The 15972-nt window shown below is 37.3% G+C and overlaps 2 protein-coding genes across 2 annotated transcripts; both read left to right on the forward strand.

The window, feature by feature from the left end:
* The first annotated feature begins 2333 nt into the window (after nt 1-2333).
* On the forward strand, nt 2334-3260 carry LOC122105030 (olfactory receptor 4A47-like). Its single transcript, XM_042676120.1, has one exon. The coding sequence runs from the start codon at nt 2334-2336 to the stop codon at nt 3258-3260; it is 927 nt and encodes a 308-aa protein (XP_042532054.1).
* An 8720-nt stretch (nt 3261-11980) lies between these two features.
* LOC122104963 (olfactory receptor 4A5-like) lies at nt 11981-12892 on the forward strand. Its single transcript, XM_042676017.1, has one exon. The coding sequence runs from the start codon at nt 11981-11983 to the stop codon at nt 12890-12892; it is 912 nt and encodes a 303-aa protein (XP_042531951.1).
* Nucleotides 12893-15972: the final 3080 nt, after the last annotated feature.

Consider the following 15972-nt stretch of genomic DNA (forward strand, 5'->3'; position numbering starts at 1 on the left):
AAACATATGAGTAAATAACACTAGAGGAAAGATGGAGCCAAAAATACTGTACTAAAATAAATACTAGGAAGCTGAAGCATGTATTGTCAGACAGTGTAAAGTCAAGGGGAGAGGGACAGATGAACCAAGAGAGAAAGAGTAGGTAAATACAGTCACAATAGCCAATGTACACATGTCAAAGTGGAACAAGGTAACTTGAGGAGATGGATGTAGCTGGGAAAGATACAGGCAGAATGATGAAAAGGTGACATTAATCCAGATGCATTGTACTCATAAACTGACAGGTTAACTGATGCCCCTTTGCATAACTTCTTCCATACAATTTTAAAAAAGAAAACCACTGCAATAATTTGCCTTGAATTATACTATGGAAAGAAGTACTATTTCATTAAATGGAGAAAACATTGAAGGAACAGAATTGTTAAAAATTAAATATTTACTTTTTTATTATGTACGTACATACATTATCTTTAAGTAGGTATACAAAGGAGTTGCCAATCTGCAGAGCAGTCTCTAAATAAAATGCATCTCCATCGATATCACCCCTTTCAACTCTACAAAATACTCAATAAATATTTGATTGAGGATGTTAAACAGATACTAGTTTGACATTTAGGAGAGAAGCTAGAGATAGAGCTCAATCTGCCTAGACAGTTCAAAGCTGAGTTCAAACTCTAGCCATTCAGCAAAACAAAACATAAACAAAACCCTGGAGGAGAAACAGTGGTGGAGACACAATTTGTGAGTGATTGGAGCTTGTATAGTCCAGAGAAGTGAGGCAGATCCTGAGGAGGACAGTTAAAGGAGGTTGTAGAGACTGTTGGATATCTGAGACACATATTTCTTGCTCATGCCTCATGTCGTGTGAAAGAAGTGTAGTTTTTTGTTTCTTGTTTTTTTTTTGGTTGGTCTTTGGGCCTGAACTCTGGGCCTGGGCACTCCCCCTCAGTTCTTCAGCTCAAGGATAGCGCTCTACCATTTGAGCCACAGTGCCACTTCTGGCTTTTTCTGCTTATGTGGTACTGAGGAATCGAACCCAGGGCCTCATGCATGCTAGGCAAGCACTCTACCACTGAGTCACCTTCCCAGCCCCAGAAGTGTAGTTTTATTTTCCTTCTTTCCACACCACTCCCAAAATTTATATGCTAACCTCCAGGATCTCAGGATGTGACTCTATTTGTGGACAGCGTCTTTGTAGATGTAATGAAGTTAAAGTCATAAGGGTGACTCCAATCCAGTGTATGGATGTTCTTATTAGGTGGGAAATATGTGTTCAAGGATAATGCCACATGATCACTCAGTCAGCCATAAATAAAGAGGCCAGGTTTGGACCTGCTCCTTCCTTCATAATCTTTTGAAGGACTCAGTATTATCTCTACCCTGATCTTGAATATCTGGCATGTAAAGGTTTGAGACAATATATTTCTGTTGTCCAAACTACTTAGTTTCTTCTTCTTTGCAATTAGAGGCCCTAGCAAAAGAATGTAGCTTTGGTACGTGAAAGTCTGAGTTCTGCTGATAATGCATCGCAAGATAGAAGTAGCTCAGATATTGAGAATTGGGTAGCTGCTGGAAGTTCTGCGATTCATGGTAGAAGAATCTAACACCCTCAAAGACGATGTATGAAAGAATTCTGGTGAGGGCTTAGGAAAGAATTATGGAAAAAACCCATCTATTGTCTTAGAGAATTCACATGCAGACATCATCATCATCCTGAAAAGAATGTTTCTAGATATGAATACTGTGGCTGAGGTCTCGAATGGAAGCGAGACACATTCTATTTCAACGTGGAGAAAAGATAATCATTGTTCTAAATTTCCAGCTGTGGTTATTAATGTGGTGACTTTGGTCTATGGTATTATAGTTGTTATTTTTGGCTCCCATAATGAGTATGTGAATTACCTGGAATGAGTCTACATGAGGACGTCTTTGTGACTTTGTGCATGATACGTCTTTTCATGGCATTCTTATTTTCATTCCCTCCTGTTAGCTCACTTGTCCTTTAAACTCATCTAAAGTATTCCTTCTTTAGTGATGCCTTACAAGCTTCAGGTGACTTAGAAATTCATCCATAGCAAATCTACTCCATGGCATAAATAAATAAATATATTTATACTGACTTGTTAAATTGTCTTTAAATTTGTGAACTCTGACATTTGTACTGATTATTTTGATGAGGAACTCTGTGTGATGGAACTTGATCACACTTGTATTTAGAACAGATACATGCTTCATTTCTATCTCTCTATATTTAATGGAGGATAAATAATAATTAAGATGAAAATACTTCTAAGAATGCACTGTTTTGTAGGTAAACTCCAAGAAAAGAAGAAATGGAACCAAGGAACAATGTAACTTACTTTGTCCTCTTGGGTCTCACTCAGAATCCAAAAGAACAGAAAGTACTTTGTGTTATGTTCTTGTTGTTTTACCTTCTGACCATGGTGGGGAATTTGCTCATCGTCCTGACCATTACTTTCAGTAAGACCCTAGATTCACCTATGTACTTCTTTCTTGGTAGTTTATCATTTGTGGATATCATTTATTCATCATCCATCTCCCCCAAGTTGATTTCTAACTTGTTCTTTGGGGAGAAAACCATATCCTTCAAGTTTTGTATGATCCAGCTCTTTACTGAGCACTTTTTTGGTGGGTCAGAGGTCTTTCTACTGTTGGTGATGGCCTATGACCGCTATGTGGCCATCTGTAAGCCTTTGCATTATTTGGTTATCATGAGGCAGTGGGTTTGTGTTGTGCTGCTTGTACTGTCTTGGTTTGGCGGTCTTTTGCACTCAGTAATTCAACTCAGCACTATATATGGGCTTCCATTCTGTGGTCCCAATGTCATTGATCATTTCATGTGTGACATGTACCCCTTGTTGAAACTGATCTGTACTGACACCTATGTCATTGGGGTCTTAGTGTTGGCCAATGGGGGGCTCATCTGTATGGTTGTGTTTCTGCTCTTGCTCATCTCCTATGGTGTCATCTTGCATTCTCTAAAGAACCTGAGTAAGGAAGGGAGGCGGAAAGCTCTCTCCACCTGTGGCTCTCACATTACTGTGGTTGTCTGCTTCTTTGTTCCCTGCATTTTCATGTATGCAAGACCTGCTAGAACTTTCCCCATTGACAAATCATTGAGTGTGTTTTATACAGTCATAACACCCATGCTGAACCCACTAATCTACACTCTGAGGAACTCAGAGATGACAAATGCCATGAAGAAGCTATGGAGAAGGAAAGCTATATCAGGATCATAAATAAGTACAATATTCACTATAACATGATTCATTGGACTGTAATTCTAAGTCCTCCTACGTTTGATGCTGACTTTGTTTTCGTCCAAAGCATTTCTGACAAATAAAATTACTGAATGAGCCCTTATGTTTGTGCCATTAACATATTTTCTTGGTGTAAGTTAGTCACTATACTATTGTATCTGGAAAACTATATGTGCATATAATAGGAACCAATGAGTATTATGTAATTAATAAATGAATGAAATATTCACAGCACCACCCTGATTTTTATTAAATATCTGCATTGATATTTGTATTGTTTGTCACTCTTTTATTTTTAGAATCCATACAAAGTGGTAAAACTGTAGAATAAAGCCACCTAGTCTGCATTAGTCTCACAGTGGTACTTCCAAATTCAAACACTGAACTGTGTTTCTAAGATTCTTCAGGTAAAATTTTTTTATCATATGTAACAAGGATCAACTAGGAGGACATTACACTATGTAATATAAGTGAGACACAGAAAGAGAAATGCTGTGTAACATCATATATACCAAGAATCTAAAATACTCATATTAATAAGAGTAGAGAGAAGTTGTCATTGATGGGAGAATGGGCAAAAGCCAGAAATATTAGACAAAAACAAAGCTTCAGTAGTCATGTTATACAGTATACTTGAAATTTGATTTTAAAAACCCATATATCTGCCGGGCGCTGGTGGCTCACGCCTGTAATCTTAGCTACTCAGGAGGCTGAGATCTGAGGATCGCGGTTCAAAGCCAGCGCGGGCAGGAGAGACCATGAGACTCCTATCTCCAATAAACCACCAGAAAACCAGAAGTGGCGCTGTAGCTCAAGTGGTAGAGCGCTCGCCTTGAGCTGAAGAGCTGAGGGACAGTGCCCAGGCCCTGAGTTCAAGCCCCATGACCGACAAAAAAAAACAAAACAAAAACAAAACAAAAAAAAAACCCTATATATCTTAAATGTTAGTGAAAGAAAATTTTTTTACAGTGAAAGCAGGGTTATACTGTGGGGGAGGGACATACAAAGCAACAAAGAAATACTCTTATAAATGTGTTAGAAACAATAGCAAGAAAAAAACATTTGAATACATATCTTAGGGTTCATTTCCCTAGCATCAACTTATCTGACCTTTTCTGCTTGACTCAGACATATACTAGATATTGCAACTAAGGGAAACCATGGGACCTATGTTTCTTTGGGCCTGGCTTACTTCACTTAATATAAGTTTTTCCAAGTCTTTCTATTTCCTAACAAATGGGTCAATGTCATTCTTTCTAATGGAGGCATAGAATTCCATTGTGTATATATACCACATTTTCTTGATCCATTCATCTACTGAGGAGCATCTGGGTTGGTTCCATATCTTAGCTATGGTAAATAATGCTGCAATAAACATAGTCATGCTGGTAGCTTTAGTATGGTCTTGTTGGTGATCATTTGGGTAAATGCCCAAAAGTGGGATTGCTGGGTCATAGGGGAGCTCTATGTGGAGTCTTTTGAGGAACTTCCATACTGCTTTCCAAAGTGGTAGAACAAGTTTACACTCCCACCAACAATGCAGTAAGGTTCCCCTCCAGCATCTGTTGTTATTAGAGTTCTTGATTATAGCCATTCTAACTGGGGTGAGGTGATATCTCAATGTTGTTTTGATTTGCATTTCTTTTATGGCTAGAGAGGCTGAGCATTTCTTCATTGTCTATTGACCATCCTTCTTTCCTCTTCAGAGAAGATTCTCTTTAAGTCTTTAGCCCACTTATTTATTGGGCAGCCATAGTTTCCTTATTTGCAATAACTAGTATATGTCTGAGTCAAGTAGACCAGGTCAGATAAGCTGATGTTAGGGGAATGAACCCCAAGATAAATATTCAAATGTTTTTTTGTTTTTTTTTTCCTTTCATGCAATTGTTTCTAATATATTTATAAGATATTTCTTTGTTGCTTTGTATGTCCCTCCCCCACGGTATAACCTATGCTTTCACTGTATTTGATGTTGGTATAAGTTGTGGAGGGGAAGGGCAAAAACAAATCATTTAACTAGGGATACAGGTGGACCCATTGCAACAATGGTGTGTACAAGTCGTTATGTTGAAAAATGAACTTTACAACTTTGGTGGGGGGGTGGGTGGAGGATCAGGTGGGGTGAGGGGGGGAGTATGGGAAGGGATGGGAAGGGGAAACAAAGAGGAGGTAACAATGCTTGATAAGAAATGTACTTGTTATCTTGCTCATGTAATTGTAACTCTTCTGTACGGTATTCTCACAATAAAAAAAAAAGAAAGAAATGTACTCATTACCTTGCTCATGTAATTGTAACCCCTCTGTACAGTATTTTCACAATAAAAACAAACAAACAAAACAACAACAACAAAAAATCTAGAGCAAGCTCATCACCCCAGGAATGTATCCACTCCAGAACCAGCTTAGCTGATGGAAGTCTAACTTATGTTCACATTTTCTTATCAAGCATTGTTGCTTCCTTGCCACCCTCCCCCCCTCCTTCGCCACCCTTCCCCCCCCCCCCCCCCAAGAAAATGTGGTATATATACACAATGGAATTCTATGCCTCCATCAGAAAGAATGACATTGCCCCATTTGTTAGGAAATGGAAAGGCTTGGAAAAAATTATATGAAGTAAGCCAGGCCCAAAGAAACATAGGTCCCATGGTTTTCCTTATTGCAATAACTAGTATATGTCTGAGACAAACAGGAAAGTTCAGATAAGTTGATGTTAGGCAAAATGAACCCCAAGATAAGGACTCAAAGGGTTTTTCTTTCTTGCTATTGTTTCTAACATATTTATAAGATGATTTCTTTGGTGCTTTGCATGTTCCTTCCCCATGATATAACCCCTGTTTTCACTGTATTTGATGTTGGTATAATTTGTGGAGGGGAAGGGAAAAAACAAATTGTTTAAATAGAGATACAGGTGGATCCATTGCAACAATGAGATGTACAAGACGTTATGTTGAAAAACAAACATATTTATCTTTTCTCTGAAAGGCTCAAGAGTATTTTGCAAGCACAATGACCCTTTAGCCCTAAAACTAAACATATACTGGATTAGGAAGTTTTCATGCACAATAATGCAATCAAAATAATTTTTGATACTATTTAGATAATCTAAATAGCAACAGGAAGCAAGAATGTGAATCAAGGATTTATAATATCATAATAAAATATTCATATTTGTCTAAAATTTGTGAGGAAGACTCATGAACTCATGACTCATGAACGATTATGCTACAAGGTTTCATCATCATCAAATTCAAAATTCTTTCTGCCTTCTATTGTGATTTTTTCCTATTGGTTGTTGAGAATTCCATTACTTAATTGCTGGGAACATGATATCATTTAAGTTTTCAACAAAATTCTATGACAAAAATTTAGTTTATGGGCTACTATAGGTATCATCTACTAGAGCAAGTTCTTTCACTTCAGATAAGTGGAGAGCAAGAGTAGGTCTTGAACTCAGATGGAGGGACACACAGGTTGGTGCCTTACTATATTTAGAGTCACTGTCTTTAAGTGGTGATGTAATCAAAAGAAATATGTTCATATTAAGTGAGTCTTTTAAATTAAATGTTTTTGTGCATCTTTTACCATTAAGCAATAAAAACTCTTAAGAGCAAAACTATTCCAGTGGAGTTTGATGGATTATCTATTTACAAGGTAAATTGAAAACCACCACCATTTAGTGGAGTTCAGCACCTGATAAAGATTTTTGGGTGATTCAGAGAGATGCAAATGTGACCCTGCCCCCAGGTCTTGTGACACAGAAGAGCCAATGTGAAGTAAACATGTTTTGACATTTGATCAGTGGAGCCAGTGACAAGCTGAAGTTACAGAATAATAGTGGAGAAGCTCTTAAGTGTTGCTTTCTCTTTGGAAAATACATTTTTCATGCATAGTTTTTTTTTTTTAAATTGTGAAAATACCATACAGACAGGTTACAATTACATGGGCAAGGTAATGAGTACATTTCTTCTCAAGCATTGTTGCCTCCTCCTTTGTTTCTCCTTACCATCCCTTTCCATTTCCCGCCCCCCTCTCTGTCCCCCTTCCCCCCACCCCTGGGCCAAAGTTGTAAAGTTCCTTTTTCGACATAGCGTCTTGTACATCTCATTGTTGCAATAGGTCCACCTTCCCCTCCACGAATTATACCTACATCAAATACAGTGAAAACAGGTATTATACCGTGGGGGAGGGACATACAATGCAACAAAGAAATATCTTATAAATATGTTAGAAACAATAGCAAGAAAGAAAAAAAACATTTGAGTCATGCATAGTTTAAAAATTAATATTGGATTGGAATTGAATGAACCAAATTCAGTTATGTGAACAGAATTATTGTTCTCACACAGGGCAGTACTGTACTCTTCAGATATTAGAAATTCAATAGCTGCTCTAGCTCCAATTTTTCTGCCTCTGCACCTCAGAGCTACTTAGATGAGGTCCCTACTCTACTCAGGCTGTCCTTCGATCTGGTGTGGGTGGGTTAGTTGCTTCCTCCTTCAGGCTGGCTTCAATAGCATTACATGAATACATCCTACTTCACAACTCATAATTCATTAATCATTAAACTTCAGAGCTTATATCATTTCACATTATATGTTTTATATCACCTGACATTCAGTATTCTTCATCGGCAAGATCCAAATCTGTTTCCTCTAGGGATTGTTCTAGGAAAGAAACCTATTAAGGAGTGATTGCTTCATTTGAATTTGTTCCAAATATTCTGAGAAACTAATCTATTAAAAATAGGATGATGCAAAAACTATAGGCTATGCTTGTATATATGCATGAAAGAATGATTTTCTTGATTCAACAATGTGAGAAGTCTCTGAAACTGAAGTTCTCCCCAAGCTTCAGTGGCTAGCTCTTCACCTGGTCTTTTGTCTCTGGCACGTCAAGTTTTCTTCACCATTGCTCACGAAAGTCTGTGGAAGGTTTCAATGTCATGGCATGAGTGTGTGGAGATAGAAATGGTTGCAGTTGGGAAGGAGAAAGGAAGATGCTATTCTACTTGAATGACTGGAAGACTAAAGTGTTTTACTTCTAGTTGTGAGGAACCTCCAGCATCAACTTTTCTAAATTGTTAAATCCCTGTCTTTACCTAGATAGATAAATGACTTGTTAGCTAGTCACATACATGTTGTTGTCATTTCTTAAGGCAAAGTTCCTTTTGGCTGTGTAACCCCAATTGACTGAAAAGAAGATAAATCACATAATTAATTTTATTATTACTATTAATATTTATCTGTGCCACCAAATAATGGGTTTGGCCAGATTAATGTTTGTTATTTAGGTCAGTAGTTTAACCTAGTTTTGTCAACATAGCATCTTTGTTTTTCTGTGAAGACGTTTTCAGAATATAAAGCTACCTGTACCGTAGGTATTGGCATTACCTTTGTGTACCTATATATTTTAAATATTCACTTGGCTACACTACCTCTCTGAAAAACTGGGATGAAGGAAGATTCCATGTAGGTACACTTGCTAAGGATGCATGTCAACTGGCCAGCATGACATGTTCATGTGTTCTGTGAAGACTCATAGGTACATGAACGATCTATAGTCACTCTCAGGAAAAGAACTGGAATGAAGACAAGACGCTAGACGTGAGTTTGTGAAATGCCAGAGAGGGATACTACTGAAATATTCTTTTGGTATTCCTAATATAATAAAAGCCAGCTAGTCTTAAAGGATGTATTGGTATTGGGAAAATTGAGATAGCAGCATACAGAAATTAAATAGTATAATATATATCTATATTTATATATATCTATCTTCTATTGTCTATCTATCTAATCTATTATCTATCATCTCTCATTTATCATCTATCTATTTGGTCTGTTGTATTATTATAGTCCAGTCAGTGTTTAGTTTTCATTTTGCGGATATTAAATGATAAATGAAATATATAGATAAACCATTGGATTTTTTCAATATATATTTTTTATTGTAAAGATACTGTCCATAGAGGTTACCGTTACATGAGTATGGTAATGAGTACATTTCCTATGGAACATTGTTACCCTCTCCTTTGTTTTTCCCCCCTACCATCTCTTCCCTCCCCACACCTCCCCAAAACCAATGGATTTTTTAATTTTAGTTTATGGGATATCATGTATCACATAATATGTTAGCCAAGAAATACAATCACTTATACATATTTGAATTCTAAAAGTTAAAATTGCCTATCATCAAAGTGTTTAGAGTATAAATGCTTAGAGTGTCTTTTATGTTCTGAATGCTGGATTCAGGCTTGTGTGTGAAACTTCAAATTATCCCAGGAAGCATGTAATGTGTGTACATATAGAAAATCTTTTTTTTCTTTTTTTCTGGTCCTGAGGCTTGAACTCAGGGTCTGAGCAGTATCCTTGAGCTTTTGTTCTTAAGGATAAGGCTCTAGCACTTGAGCCACAGCTCTACTTTGGCTTTTCTGGTGATTACTTGGAGATAAAAGTTTCAGGGCCTTTCTGGTCCTGGCTAGCTTCAAACTGTGATCCTCAGATCCCAGCCTCATGAGTAGCTAGGATTATAGGCTTGAGCTATGGGTGCCTGGCCATAGAGAAACTGTTGATCTGCGAAGTCTTTTCTCTACAGTCTCTCAGACTTAGTAATTGGTTACTGTTATAGTATATTTTGAAATTCTATGAGTATCTTTTCTTACAAACCTCATCATTATTTTTTCTAGGAAAGTATTAATGATTTAAATTAAAAGCTGCTATATTACCCTTTAGTTTGCATAATATCCAATCTGTGGTAAATTCTGGCCTAGTTTGCATAACCTTGAAATGCTATACTTTGTCATTATGCATGTTATTAATCAAGGTAACAGATTTGTCTGGTTTAATACAGTAGGGATAATTACTAGGTGCTTTAAAACATGCAGAAAAGAACACATGAAAGAGACAGAATTGAATATAAACTAATTTATACCTTTATACTCTACAGGTGGTGGGCCTGTATCAGTCTGTTGTTTGAAGAGTGGCAGCTACAGATATCCTGAATGAGAGGAAACCAACATTGATTCTATGACAGCAAGAAGATTCGTCATTGCTGGGTTCTAAAGAAGCTTCAGGCTCTTCTGACATGTCTTTTGGCATCACCAAGTCCATGTAATGCTATTTTCTTGGTTGCTTCTTATCAAGATACATTCATCCAAATTAAATATCACCAATAGTTGTGTATATATATATATATATATATACATATATATATATATCTGTACATATATATATTAAATATCATTATAGTAAAATGATGAAATTTAGGCAATGAGAGGTTAAGTTGCCCAAGGCCATATGGAGACTAAGTGAAGGAGACTAGGATTTCAGCAAGTATATGCCTCAAGTCTGCACTTTTCTCAGTGTGCTAAGATATTCCCTCAGGGCTCAAGAATCTGTATGCTTCAAAGCTGTGCTAGGCTTTCTTTCCAAGGAAAAAGATATTGCCATAGGCTATTGTTATAAGGAACAGTAATAAGCTTGAAATTGTTGTTTGGCTATGAAAAGATAAAACATGAACAAATACAGATTAAGGAAAGGTAAGTGTGCATGAGTTAGTCCGGTTGCAGATGCATTAGAAAGGATGTGAAATTATCTAGTTTACTCCCTTAATTTTTCAAAGTACAAACAGAGACATACTTGTAATCACATTTGGAAATGGACGCACACCTCTGGGTTCTAGCCTTGAGTATGGGTTTTCCCTTAAGTCTGCTACTTTTGAAAAATCAGGACACTGAAGCTCTCAGAACCTAAGCAACCATTACACAGAAGACCACATGCTCTTGTTCTCGACTTGTCTTTTCAGTTTCTATTTTTTCCTCCTTTAGTAGACATGGTTACCCCAAGAGGTCTAAATCATGTACTAACTGGCTGTGTAGTAGTTGATGGGCATTAATGGATTATTCTAGATCATGTAAAGATATTTATTAGAAAATTATGATAGTGATTGTGAATGTGTTATAAACTATTATAGGCTAGATAAAAAGACTGAATTAGAGCGAATGGTAGTAAGGTAAATAGGGATAAAGCAAAGTAATTGCTATGGGCAAAAGCATGCTAAGTAATATTTGAGCTCTATAATGTGGTTTTAAGTCCAATCTGTAGAGACCAAATGAGAGACCTATGAATATTGGACATTCTGTGAGATGTTGATATAGGACAGAGATCTTTTCTACTCTGTTGCCAAAACATTGAACTGGGTATAAGGGGACAGGTACTATTACACCTGAGATTGTAAAGTTCCTCTCTATCAGTTCTCAGCTCCAAGGACTGAAATATTGTAGCTGATAAATTTAGGATTCACTGGTACCACTGACTAGTGAATTTGATAAAAGGAGAACTCTTTTTCACAAGGTGTTTGCTGACATCTGCTTCAAGTAATAACACACTGTTTAAAGTTTTTCTCTTGAAATGAATTAACGACTGATGTTTTCCTATTCTTCTCTAAAGAGATCCACCAAGACTGAGAGAGAATATTGTACTTCATAGACTAACAAGATCATTCAAGAGAAAAATAGAAAGGTGCTGTTGGGCTCAAAGGTAGAGGACTGCAGGAGTATTAATTAAATATTTTCTGTGGATGCACCATGGAGAAGATATGGTGCTGTATGACGTAAAAGAGAATAGTCCTGTTCATAATTCCATGGCAGGTCATGCTCTTCTGAACTTTCATCTGTGAAGTAAGTAAGACTTGTCGAAGAGTAAATGGGACAGAGGAACAATGTCACAGAATTTGTCCTCCTGGGCCTCACTCAGGATCCCGGTGTGCAAAAAGCCTTATTTTTCCTGTTTTCACTCATCTACATTGTGACAGTGGTGGGCAACCTGCTCATCGTGGTGACTGTGATTTCCAGCCCCTCTTTGGATTCCCCAATGTACTTCTTCCTTGCATACCTGTCACTCACGGATGCCGTGTATGCCACTACTATTTCACCCAAGTTGATTGTAGACTTACTCTGTGAGTTAAAGACTATTTCCTTTCAAGCCTGCATGGTCCAGCTCTTTACAGAGCACTTGCTTGGTGGTGCAGAAGTCTTCCTTCTGGTGGTGATGGCCTATGATCGCTATGTGGCCATCTGTAAGCCACTGCACTATTTGACCATCATGAATAGACAGGTTTGCATCCTCCTGTTGGTGGTGGCCTGGGTTGGAGGTTTTGGACACTCGATTGTTCAACTTGTCATTGCGTACAGCCTCCCTTTTTGTGGCCCCAATGTCATCGACCACTTCATCTGTGACATGTACCCACTGTTGGAACTTGCGTGCACCGACACCTATTTCATAGGCCTCACTGTGGTTGCCAATGGTGGCGCCATCTGTATGGTGGTCTTCATTCTCCTCCTCATCTCCTATGGTGTCATCCTGAACAATCTCAAGACTCACAGTCAGGAGGGGAGGCGCAAAGCCCTGTCCACCTGCAGCTCCCACATCACGGTGGTTGTCCTGTTTTTTGTGCCCTGTATCTTCATGTATGTTCGACCTGTTTCTAACTTGCCTATTGACAAATCCATAGCTGTTTTTTATACAGTTGTCACTCCCATGTTGAATCCTTTGATCTATACCTTGAGAAATTCAGAAATGAAAAATTCCATGGAGAAATTGTGGTGCAAAATGTGAGCTAAAGACTGTTTAAGAATGTCTACATGATGAATGGGATGCTAATTCGAAAGCAACATAAAGACACACATTTTCAGTAGAAAATGAGGTGATCCACTCAGTGGATTGTCCAGTGATTGGTTTCCTTCATCAAAGCCATTATATATCAGAGTAAATAGGCTCAGAGATTACAATCAGATTAATAGAAAGTTTCTTGAAGATGAGTAAACGACACAGACTTTTGTTTTCTTAAGAGTGAAGTTAGAATGCACCTCACCTTTTAGCTTTAATTTCCTCAGTGGCAATTCAGATAGGACTTAGTGATTTTTACTGTACAACAAGGAAACAATAATATAGTCTGGGAAATTTATAATCATCCAGATTCTTTAAAAAGGACTTTGGCCAATAAAATTTCTGGGAAGGAAATAGAAGATTTTAAATGCAATTGCTCATTGTTGTACCAGAAATTTGTGTGTGTGTATATATATGTATACATGTACATATATACATGTACATATATAAATTTAATTTAATTTTGTTGTAATGGTCTGTACAAAGGGGTTACAGTTACATGAGGAAGGTAATGAGTGCATTTGTTGTCAAACATTGTTTTCCATTCCTTAACTTCTTCCACTATTCCTCTCCTCAACTTTTCCCCCCACTGCCTGAAGTTGTAAGGTTCATTTCCAGCATAGTGTCTTATGAGTATCACTGTTGCATTAGTTCACCCTTAGTCCTTATTTCACCATTTTGTAATTCCCCTTCCAGTCCCCAAATCAGATAAACATATAAATGAGATGCAGGGTACCAGAACCAAAAACAGGGATTACCAGTAATGAACCAGAGGGAAAAATAAGAAAAAGTAAACAGAAAGAACTTGATAGAGTACATTGACAACAAAGGAAATGTGTATTTTTAAACTTGCATTATGCACACTATATTAAGACTAATTCTGTCCCTCAGTTCTGTGTACTTTATACTCAGGGAATGTAGATGGCTGATGATACTTACTTTAGGTGATGATATGTTTCATGAAAAGTTTTTCTATATATGATGTGGTGATTTTGTTCAAACCACACAAAGTGAAGTTTGTAATCCTACTTTTATGACATTCTTCATTAATTGTGTGACTTTAATTTTCAAAGAATAATTCTTATTTTGGCTTCTGTTTTATGAACTATTGTATCTCTAGAGGTAAAAGTATAGACCATGAGACAAAATACATCGTCTAGATTTTTATGAAAAGAAGCAGTAAGCCAATAATTAAATGAAAATTTTAATAATATATCCAACATCCAGGTGCTGGAGGCTCGCTCCTGTAATAGTAGCTACTTAGAAGCCTGAGCTCTGAAGATTGGGGTTTGAAGCCAGCTTGCTCAGGAAAGTCCATGAGATGCTTATCTCCAGTTAACTACCAAAATAGTTAGAAGTGGACTTGTGTCTCAAATGATAAAGCACTAGCCTTGAACATAACAGCTCAGTGATAGCACCTAGGCCCTGTGTTCAATCTTCGGGACACACACATACATACACACGCACACACACACACACACACACACACACACACACACACACAGAGATAAAATCTAACATTTCACTAATAGGTAGCAAGAAACTGAGTGTTTTGTGAAAAGAAATATAATTTGCCCTCACAAAATGGGAAAATAAGTGATAAACTCATTTTCACTGAACAAAATACACGGATGATATTCTTTACTCTTGACTGACAATTATCCTATGATGTTCTTTCTTTCTTTCTTTTTTTTTTATTGGTCATGGGGCCTGAACTCTGGACCTGGGAGCTGTCCCTTAGCTCCTCAGCTTAAGGCTAGCGCTCTACCACTTGAGCAACAGTGCCACTTCTGGCTTTTTCTGCATATGTGGTGCTGAGGAATTGAACCCATGGCCTCATGCATGCAAAGGAAACACTCTACCACTGAGTCACCCAGCTCCATCCTATGATGGTCTTAATATTGTTTTTTCCTTATATAATTTTCCTGACTGTAGATGTATGATTGAGCTAATGATATCATTACATACAGATATGCTTTTTTTTAGTCAGTCATGGGCCCTGAACTCTGGGCCTGGGTGCTATCCCTGAGCTCTTCAGTTCAAGGCTAGCACTGTACCATTTGAGCCACAGTGCCACTTCCAGCTATTTTCTGCTTATATAGTCCCAAGGAATTGAACACAGGGCCTCATGCATGAAGGCAAGCATTCTATCACTGAACCACCTTCCCAGCCCCTATAGATATGCTTTCAAAATTCATGAGAAATCCCATTGAATTTAATTAAGGCAGGATCCATCTTGGACATATGCCAGTAGTAGAACTTCATCACCAATATGGCTACACATTATAAAACCTTCAGTGATCTGTGCTCCTGTCAGGTAGCTGTTGCTATCCTCTTTGTAGCTGATATAATTATCCCAGAAGGTGAAATAGTCTTTATTTGTCTTAAAGTATGATCTTAAGAAGACAGAAGAATGACCTCTTCAGGCTCAAATACAAGTAATTGATCACCCCAATGTAAGAGAAGGATGTGATACAAAGTTAGATAATATTTTTTTAGTTTAAAGAATAATAACTATGAGAATGGACTAGAGAAGAATTTATGGGAGACATATAAGTCTAATTCTTACCATTTTATGAGGACTAGGATTTGTTTGCATCTTGATAAATTGTCTTAACTTGAAAAGCAATCAGTTTTTCAGTTAATAAAAAGTAATGCTATTGGAAAAGCATGCAATCGGGAATGGACTGACATGGCCATGGCATCTCACGTGTGTACCTTAGAGGAGAATACCAAGTTTTTTACTTCTGTACTTACTAGAAGGGAGAGGTTTTTCTAGAATTTTAAGACTGTCATGCAAAGGTCTTTGAACTGTAAAAAGGCATCCAAAAGGTATGTCTTTAATAGTTGGCAATAAAAAACCAGGTTTCACAACTGGGTGGATTTTTCATTATATAGACAAGAATATTGCTTGAGTTCATTACAATTTAAATGTTGCAAAAAATACTTCTGCAGGCAGAGTGTGGCTGCAAGTTCTTTATAATGTATGCTATGGAAATAGATAAAATGAAAGAAAACAAAGCTAGCTT

Source organism: Dipodomys spectabilis, unplaced genomic scaffold (genome assembly GCF_019054845.1).
Source record: "Dipodomys spectabilis isolate Male_0828 unplaced genomic scaffold, ASM1905484v1 ptg000030l, whole genome shotgun sequence".
In the NCBI taxonomy this organism is placed as follows: domain Eukaryota; kingdom Metazoa; phylum Chordata; class Mammalia; order Rodentia; family Heteromyidae; genus Dipodomys; species Dipodomys spectabilis.

Excerpts from the sequence above, each read along its gene's own strand:
- LOC122105030 (XM_042676120.1), top strand. The coding sequence starts at position 2,334 with ATGGAACCAAGGAACAATGTAACTTACTTTGTCCTCTTGGGTCTCACT.
- LOC122104963 (XM_042676017.1), top strand. The coding sequence starts at position 11,981 with ATGGGACAGAGGAACAATGTCACAGAATTTGTCCTCCTGGGCCTCACT.